General features: G+C 39.0%; 1 protein-coding gene across 1 annotated transcript; it reads right to left on the bottom strand.

The window, feature by feature from the left end:
- Positions 1-3,393: 3,393 nt before the first annotated feature.
- On the bottom strand, positions 3,394-9,061 carry LOC306877699 (putative ferric-chelate reductase 1). Its single transcript, XM_079429609.1, has 7 exons — positions 9,014-9,061; positions 8,335-8,435; positions 7,390-7,596; positions 5,779-5,874; positions 5,465-5,648; positions 3,848-3,979; positions 3,394-3,747 (listed from the first exon to the last, which is right to left on the bottom strand). The coding sequence occupies exons 2-7, from the start codon at positions 8,431-8,433 to the stop codon at positions 3,707-3,709; spliced, it is 759 nt and encodes a 252-aa protein (XP_079285735.1). The 5' UTR covers positions 8,434-8,435; positions 9,014-9,061; the 3' UTR covers positions 3,394-3,706.
- Between the last annotated feature and the right edge of the window lie 1,194 nt (positions 9,062-10,255).

Raw genomic sequence — 10,255 nt, 5'->3', positions numbered from 1 at the left:
GTCCCTGGACCACCCTCCGGGGAAAAAACGGCCCTCGCTCCCCAGCATCTCGGCGTTGGGCCGCCTCTGCCAGCTCGATCACCTCGACTAGCTCCAAGGTGGTAGTGGGGTTCCTCATTCCCACGGCATGGCGGAACCCCCGGGGTAAGGCCCGTAGGAGGCGATCGATGACGACTCGTTCCGTTACCTGAGCAGCGGTGGGGTCGCCATTCATGAGCCAATGATGGGCGAGACGCGTTAGATCGGCCGCCCGTGTGCGAGCTGGAACCCGGGGCTGAAACACCCAGTCCTGGAACTGTTGGGCGGCGCAGACCGGCGATAATCCAACGCGAGCCAGGATTTCCCGCTTCACATCCCCGTAGCGGCTGCCCTCTTCGAGGGAGAGGCTAATGTATGCGCGCTGAGCTTCGCCGGTGAGGAGAGGACCCAACGCGCTCGCCCAGTCGTCGGGATCCCAACCCTCTGAGAATACCCCGGAGGGTGGATTTTATTCGTGGTGATCGCAGGGTAGGTGAAGAGAGGGTTAGCGGTGAGTGTCGTGCTCTCTGGTGCGTGACGGTGGCTTGAAGGACCGGCTCGGCCTTCGGCGTAGGCTGGGTCGTTCAGAGGCTCGTGTCTGAAAGAGAGACGAATGATACAGAGCATTAGGGTTAGTGCGCTTCGGAGCTGAGATTCCTCGAGAGTCAGGCTCACACAGCTTATCTGGCTGCGGCCAGATTGGGGACAGGTGCGCTCGCCTCCTCCATAACGAGCGAGCGCAGGTGTTCCTCGTCCGTTTCCAGGGCAACGCTGATAGATCATCGGGACGCTCGTCACAATATGTTTACTGTACTTTTTCTATTTGTATTTTTGTAAACTTGAGGTTTTTCTTAATTTTGTTGGACAATTTGTTGGACAGTCGTACAATACATTTCACTACATGTCGTAATATGTATGTATATGTATGTGACAAATAGAATTTGAATTTGAATTTGAATTTGAATTAGGTATGGGGTATGATCAAGGGATTTAAAATATGGTCATGCGGTCATGCAGAATAAGGTGTAATAAACAGCCAAAATGCTGGCAATATGCATGCTAAAAAGCAACTAGTTAACAGTGAGAATTGGTCACTAAACTAAAGTGTTACTGCATTCATTAACATGTATTTTTATTGGTTTTGAATGCTTAATTTATTCAAAACTAAAATGAAAGAAATATAGAATTCTTGATCATACAAAAGAGGGGGAAAATATAGGGTGATTGATTATGATGCTTGCAAGAGAAAATTATTTGCCATCCCGTCACTCCCTTATCTGTTATATTGGAAACACTCAGTGTTAACTTATAAAACGTATACCTATTTACGATGCTAATAACTGTGGAAACTCACAGTCTGTGAAAAGGGTCCATATGTTGAATTTGTCACATGTATTTTTTCTTTAAGTCTGGATAAGTCTGTGCAGGATGTTTACTTACATGTATGCACATTCATTTATATCTCAGGTATACATATTATGTTGTAAATAGATTAAAATGAGTATTATTAACAGTTTCTTTGTGTTCTGAAGGAACCCTTTGGAGCTTTATGTAAACACACAACCTTCCTGTAAGCAACAATTGATAGTGTAACCACAGTAGCACATTCACAGATCCAACTGCAGGGCAGCTAGAAACTGTTTGTCTCCACACAAGCACAAATTTAATGGCACACTTTATCAAAGAGGCCAGAGCTCATATCCTTGCTCTCATCTGTCTCCGAATGCCCTCTGAGCCCAATAAAAGCATCTCCTTCACTCCGTAATGACTTCCTACTCCATTGCAAATGACAGTCGCTCAAGCTAATTGTCTACATTGTAAATTATGAGTGGCGAAATGACATCTTACTAGAATGTTCACGGCAAAATGATGGCTAAGTGAGCTCGGAGATGAATGGATCTATCATTGTCTTTGACAAAGAAGAGCTGGTTGCCAGGTAAACCAAAAAACTAATGAAGAATGGGAGCAGCAGGGTATTATGGGCAATGCAGAGTGCAAACTTTGTATTGCATTCAGATGGTTCTGAATGGATGAATGATTAAACATAACTAAAATAAACTCTTTTCTTGGTTAAGCAGACATTTTCATTGATGTTGGTTTAAAACTGTATGTACAGAGCTGCCACAGCAACTCATGAGTCCCCAGAGTTGTCCCTGGAGATTCTGTCTTTTTTTTTTTTTTTGTCCTCTGGCAAACTTTGACAGAGATCAATGCGTCGTCCGTTTGCAATGAGAGAGTAATTGGTTATTAGACCACCTGAGGGTCTTACTGTTACGCCACAATATGAAATAATTTTTTGGAACTGGCCATTTAGCAGCCAAGAGTCCCTCATAGTTCATCTCCCACTGCTGAAAATGTCTCAACAATATGTTATTTTTCCTGGAATGCTCCAATTTCCCCTGTTCCCCTTGCAAGCGGGATCAGTCATGATTACTGGCTCTTTGAATTACTCGAAATTCACAGTCCATCAGTCATGATTCTTCTTTTCCATTCGTCACTCTTTCTCTCTGTCCCATCTATATGTCAGTTGGAGAGGAGGTTTTAGGCTTTCTGGCTAATAGGCTCATTTAGACAAACTGTTGTGATACTGGCAAAGCAGTTCAATATCTCGCTTTACTACTTGAGATGTAAAAAAAAAAAAAAAGTTTTTGCTGAACATACTGCGATACGAAAGCTTTAACGATCAGCCAACTTTCCAGATGCATTTAGAAACATGGATGCTTAAAAAAAAGTGGTGATGTGAGTTTTTGTGCCATCTAGTGGTTTAAGGCTTGCTCACACCAAGCATGATATAAAATATAAATACATTATTTTCTCAGGAACGCTACAATTTCCCCTGTTCCCTGAGAGCAGGATCTGTCTGGGTCTTTGAATAACATAAAATTCACAGGTCATCAATCAAAGCATTTCTTTTCCATTCACCACACGTTCTCTCTCCTGTCTTCATGTCAGTTAGAGATGGAACTGTAGGATTTGCATGAAATATTAAATTACAGAGTTTAGTTAAACAAATATATAGTATTCTGCAAATATACTGTTTCTATTTGTAAAACAAAGAAGCCATTGTGACGCAATGCTTAATGTTGAATATATTATTTTTAATGTATTGATTTATTTAATTATTGGAAAAAACATTAGTATCCCTGCAGAAAGGTCAGCTTAGATAACTAGAATTTCCTGAATACTTGTTTATCATTTATTTATCACTATTTGTTATATTGTTTGAATCAAACCATATCATGTCAACAAATGGAAAAGCAAATACACGCCACTCTCAAATTATTATATAATTATATATAATAAATATTGTGTTAATGTAAAATGTGCTGTAAAGATATTATTCAGTGTGATAGATAATTTCACCAAAATGTCTGTCACATCTCTGTCAAACAATATTTTTAATGTTTTTAAAATAACTTCAAAGGGTTTTCATGATCAATTCTACTGTCAGTGTAATATTAGAGGACCATTAAAAGAACACAATAAAACATTAGGCTTTATAAATGTGTCTAACACCCTGTATATGTCAAAAATGCATGAGTTTCCTATATGTTTGTGAATAATCTAAGAATCAAATAAAGAAAGAAGGCGATGGGGTTATGAATACTTTAGGAAAACATGCTGATGCTAGTAAATATCTATATTAGTCAATAGCAATTATTAGTCTTCAGGTCTCTCTCAGGTCCCATCAGATCAGATGCAAGAAGATACTTAGTAGGAACAATGCAGCTGTAATTCAGGAAAATACAGTAGATAGTTATTTGAACTGTATGCATTGAGATTTTTTGATTTAACATATCATTGGAGGACATATTAGAAATGTATTTACCATGACTCAGTAGGCTAGTGATTGAGATGCTGGCATTTGAATTAGCTGTTACAACATTAGTGGAGTTGACATTAGTTAGATTCACCAGAGCAGAGGATCCAAGTTCACTTTTTGGTTTTCCCAAAACAGTTCCTAAAACAAAGTGCAAAATAACACTCTATCGGCTCAGTGTTTATGCATGTGCAGTTAGGACCAAAAGTCAATAGTAAAACGAGTAAAAATGCTACTGTTAAGCATTTATTATATATTTTCCTGACACAAGTGATATATATATGTGACCCTGGACCACAAAACCAGCCATAAGTGTCAATTTTTCAAAATTGAGATTTATACATCAACTGAAAGCGGAATAAATAAGCTTTCCATTGATTTATGGAAAATAGGATCGGACAATATTTGGCCGAGATACAACTATTTGAAAATCTGGAATCTGAGGGTGCAAAAAAGTCCAAATATTGAGAAAATCGCCTTTAAAGTTGTCCAAATTAAGTTCTTAGCAATGCATATTACTAATACATTTGAGTAATATGCATAATTTTAAACTGTAAATATATCAAAATTTAAGTTTTGATATACTTACAGTAGGAAATTTACAAAATATCTTCATGGAACATGATCTTTACTGTCCTAATGATTTTTGGCATAAAAGAAAAATCAATCATTTTGACCCATACAATGTATTTTTGGCTATTGCTACAAATATACCCCAGCGATTTAAGACTGGTTTTGTGGTCCAGGGTCACATATATACACACACACACACACACACACACAAACACACACATTTTAAGTGAAAGTTTAAAAAATGCTAAAAAAAAATATGTTTTGTTAATATGAATGTGTAGTTCGATGTGATAAATTTGCTCATTTGATTAATGACCTAGAAATAGTGCAAAATCTACAATATTTGATAAATTTGTAAAAATGTATTTTCATATTTATTTTACAAAATCTTTCTGTTTACTTCTAGGTTAAGTAATTGTTATTTCTAAAGCACATTTAAACAGCTTACACTGACCAAACTGCAATACAAAGGACCACCAAGGGCCATAAACTATCAGTAGAAACTGAATTCTAAAATAGACAGGAATACAAAGAAAAGAAGCCAGAACTGGAGCAATTTGGTCATGTTTTTTAATACCAGTCAGCAGTCTGCAACTATCTGAGCCTGCAAATATGGACTGGAAATACCTAAAGTCCAATCCGGATGTAATAAAATCATGGATAGCCTTGTCCACAGCATAAAAAGTCAATGGAAATAATTCTTAACTGGTACAAAGCTATTTTTAATGACAAAAGTAATTTGCTTATCAAGGCAGATATCAGAATCAAATAACACCCAGATTTTTTTGTGTGTGTGTGTGTGTGTGTGTGTGTGTGTGCAGTCCATCCATACAGTATATGAGGTAACAAGAATTAGACTTGGAAGTACCCAATATGATTGCTTTAGTTTTGTCACTATTCAGAATGATATTTAATGCCTGATTGTCAATGTTTAAGTTTCAGCACCACAGTATTTGTCTTACAGATTTTTTCAAGAACTACAGTATATTTCTTTCAGTGTCAGTTACATGTCCAATAACAACCTGTAACATGTTGAAAAGTGATCAAACTCACCATTGGTTGAACCCAGCAAGATGTCAAGGAAAACATTCAGCTGGGAATTAGCAATGTTGCTGATGTTGACGTTTGTGGCATTGGCATTGCTTAGGAAGTTGATGGTGTTTGCATCAAAGGGAATGCTGAAAACACACTGAATCATGCTTGGTTGTATTGAACCCTGGATATTATTCACATTGGACTGGAACAAAAAAAAAAAGGGCATTGTACCGTATATCAAATACATTTGATATTCAATTTCCACACTCTTGTAAAAATGGAAAAGATCTGTAGAAGTGCACAAACAATACTCTAAAAAATATTATCCTTACTATATTTGTTGTCACCAGTGTATCATTTGAGAATGTTGCAGTCCGGAAGAAGAACCTGCCATTATTATTGCCACAGACAAAGATGATATTGAGGCCCTGTAAAAAGAGTGAATTTTATAATGATTTCTTATGACCCGTGTAATCTGTTAAGTGGACATGGCACTAAGCAGACTGCCTCAGTAATGTGAAAACAGGATGAGGTGGTTGGTTTCCAACTAGACAAGAGAACGTTGTGGTTACGTATGTAACCCTCGTTCCCTGACATTAGGAACCTCGCTAGAGAGACCAATCTTCTTCAAATGTAAACTAAACGACCCGACCTCTCAGCGGTGGTACATCAGCTGTGACGACGGGACCTGATGTCTCTGTTCTCTTCCTTTAGGGAATGAGGATTACGGTCGCCATGATTTTGCCAAGTACGACATGTTCCTGGATCAACATTATTTTCCAAAACATTGAACCCTATCTCTACCCATAAACCGAACCTTACCCATAATTCATCCCTAAAATCAGAGGGAAATGATAGTTGAATAACAAGGGTGTAGAAGCACCTATCTCTGGTTGTAAGGTTACTGACATTTCCTGTAAATGTATTCCTCAATTCTGATTGGTTGCTTGGGATGTTGCTCCAGGATCAACAAGGATGTTGATCCAGGAACATTTTGGACTCGGTGAAATCATGTTAACCTGAGAGTTACACAAGTTCTCTTTCAGTCGGTCACTTTCGACATCACGTCGATACCAACGAAATTGGGAATCCCTACCAAAGCGCCTCAGATGCTTCCTTGTCCAGTGTCCTGTGCGAGCCTCCAGCGCCCCTTTGGCTATAGGCCAGGGCTCACAGCAGGAAGGTCAGTCACTGTTGTCTTAGCATTAACCACTCAGAGACTACGTTTACATGTGCACAAATAATGTGATTATTTCCAACAATAAGAGTAAGGACTTAATCGCATTATGATGTTTACGTTTATGTCAAGAGCAAAGCTCTTCACTCCCGTTTACATGCAATTTCCATTATTCTTATTATTCGCTAAGAATTGTGGTTAATTTTTTACTGCCATTATTCACATAACCCCACTGCACAGCACAAATGATGGACTCAGAAAGAGCAGGTGTGTTACTGGCCTTTGTTTTAATTTATTTACGTCTAATGCAAAACACTTTTGTATGGTTGTATTCCATGCTTTTTCAGCGCCATAGAAATCTGATCAAATTCGTTTGCCTATGCTGCCATCGTGTTCCACTAGCTGTTTCTGGATGAGGGTAAGGAACAGAGACTGATGGCAGAGAGTTGTGTTTTCCCCAGAAATGCGATGCTTTCTTCCCCGCCATCGTTTCTAATCTGTGTTTTACTGCAGGTGCGTGTCACGTCATTAATGAGCATCACAAGCACATGCACACTTCCGTCAGAGCAGCAATACTGTGATTAAGGTGTTCACATGCATGTATATTTCGCCAGCAGAGGAAGTTCAACCTGCCACAGGAGCTTATTTATCAAATTTGCACATATCAGACCTGTACACACATAATTTTGTCAAAACAAGTTATCTGCTTTGCTTTAAGAAGTATGGTTCACACAGGCAAGTGTGATGTAAAATGTGCTTTGTATACCTGAGGCACACTAGATGTCACTCCAGCTGCTAAAGCAATGTAACCGATGGAGTTGCCACTGAGCTCAACCGTCAGATTGAAGGTAGACCTACTTAAGATAATCTGTACTGAGGAGAAGAAACACTGAGAGCTGCCTGAGGGATCACATCCTTTAGGTTTGTCCAAACACAGTTTGGTTCTTCCACACTCACTGCGGGTGATTTTGGACTATCAGTAAGAAAAATAAGAAAGAAATATCAGATATGCATTTGTCATCATTACACCCTCTGCTTTATTAACAATAGTATATCAAGGGTATTATAGCATATCCAACTTATGCTGCGTTCCAGGCAGGTTTTTGAGCCTGTAAGTCACGACTTCAAGCCACGACTCACGACTTTGTAGAGTTCCAGTAGGAGGAGGAAGAGGAGGAGGAAAAACGGCGCATAAGGGAAGAGAATGCTATACCTTTTATTACGTTATATTGTCCTAAAGTCTATTTCTCACTGTGTGTCACTTGCATAAACACCGCATCCATAGGGGCTGCCATTGTTGTTTCGCAGGCTATGTGACGTCAGAGCGCGGAACTGGGAGTAAGTCGATCTAGTACGAGTTCATGGGTGGGAAGTCACGGGTTTAACGGCCATTCCAGTGCACTTTCACGGGTAGAAGATTGGAAAAACACGGATTACGGGTTGCCTGGAACGCAGCATTAGCTCCTAGAGGGCCACAGACCTGCAGAGCTTAGCAACAACCCTAATTAAACACACCTGACCCAGCTAATCAAGCAGTGCTAAAAACTTCCTAGCAGGTGTTGGAGCTAAACTCTACAGAACAGTTGCTCGCCAGGAACTAAGTTTGATGTGGATTCTAAACAATTGATTTTTTTTGTCCAATGTTGTTCAAAAGGGAAATAATAGTTCTTTGGACCAAGTAATGGTGGAAAGGTGTAAATGGTATTCTTACAGTCAAATTTGTTGGCGTTGATAGGTGCCCATCAGCCTTAATGCACGACACTGCACAACCAATCACACAAACAACCAAAAGCATCAGCTTGTTCTCCATGTCTGAAGGAAAGCATTTGCATTTGATTAAATAATGCATTTAATCAAATTAATCTGAATTAGGATAAAAAATCTGATATAATACACATTTACGCATGGAATTAATTCTAAAAATAATACAATAAAATGGGTTAGTACTGAGATAAACATTAAGCTAAATGCTGTCTATAGAAAACAAATGCCATACTACAAACAAGTATTTTTCACTCTACAGTTATAAAAGCAGTTATTTGTTTAAGCCTAAGAGTCTGGTTTGAAATCTAATTTATACTTCAAATAACTAAATAACCAAACTAAAATAAATAAAAATAAAAAAGATAGATAGATGCACTCTTTCTAGGTAATCTCTCTTCAATATTTCACTCACATGGTTATGCTGTTAAATACGTTTTTATATATTATCCCTTGTATATTAATTATAATTAACTTTATATGTATTAGTATATAAATATATAAAATATAAAAATACAATTTACCAAACAATACGGTCAATAGTAGTCTTAGATTTTGTATTCCACATTAAATAACTGATAACAAAAAAAAACTTATGCTTAACATAAAGATATGCTTATTTTATTTACCTGTAGATGTGTCTTTACCAGTAGATATGTTTACCTTCACACCCTTGAACAATTTGTGAAAACTTCCTCCCTGCGCAGCTTTTAAACAGAACTCAACCCCCGCATAACCAGACTGAGAATGATCACACCCCGTTAAATGCATGAGGAAATACAAGTCAAGTTGAGCTTTATTGTCATTCCGCTACATGTGGGGACATTCAGTGGAACGAAATGTCGTGCCTCACAGGAGCACGGTGCTACATAAATACAGACATACAACAATGAAGTAAAAAAACACTATAAACCTATACACAACTAACCTACTGACAGATTTTAACTATAAGTATACTATATATAAATATTTACCCTATGCAAACTAAAAAAAATAAAAGGTAAAAAATACAAACTATACGAATGCTTCACAAATACTGTACATGTGCAAAGAGAGACATTTTGAGTCAAGCAGCTGGTTGGGGAACAGTGCAGGATGATTTGTAGTACCTGAGCATGTAAACATACATATATTGCTGAGTCTTTTGTGGGATTGTGTACACGCAGCAGTGTGTGTAAAGTGTCTAGTGCACATAGAGGAGAGTGTGTTACTACAAGTGGTTTGTACAGGCCCACTCACCTGTGTGTAGCACACTTTGAATTGCACAAAAAAGTTCCATACAGTTTTTTATTTGGTGTGGTAAGGTTGGGGGTGGTCCATGTTTCAGGAGGTAGGGGTTTGCATGGGCTTTCAGAGGGGGGCGGGGTGGTTTGAGTTCAGGGCTCTCACAGCCTGGGGGAAAAAGCTGTTGAGCAGTCTGGCGGAGCGGGCTCTGATGCTCCGATACCATCTTCCTGATGGTAGGAGCTGGAAGAGACTGTGGGAGGGATGGGTGGAGTCCTTCACGATGCTGTTGGTTTTGCTGGAGCATCGTGTAAGGAAAATGTCCAGGATGGAGGGGAGAGGGGCACCGATGATCTTTGCAGCTGTGTTCACTGAGGTGGGGGCGGGGTACAGCCTTGTAAGCGTTCTTTAGTGTTGTGTAAACAAAGTCCAGTGTGTTGTTTCACATGTTGGTAGAACTTTGGCAAAACTGTCTTTAAGTTTGCATGGTTGAAGTCACCGGCTATGATGAAAAAGCCATCAGGGTTATTTGTTTGTTGTTCGCTGATGGCGCTATACAGTTCACGAAGCGCGTCCTTAGCGTTTGCATACGGGGGAATGTAAACCGCGACGATAACAATGACCGTGAACTCCCGCGGCAGATAGAA

Source organism: Barbus barbus, assembly GCF_936440315.1.
Source record: "Barbus barbus genome assembly, chromosome: 12".
NCBI classification, from domain to species: domain Eukaryota; kingdom Metazoa; phylum Chordata; class Actinopteri; order Cypriniformes; family Cyprinidae; genus Barbus; species Barbus barbus.
Note: the sequence above shows the minus strand (reverse complement) of the source record. Positions and strands in the feature narration are given on the sequence as shown.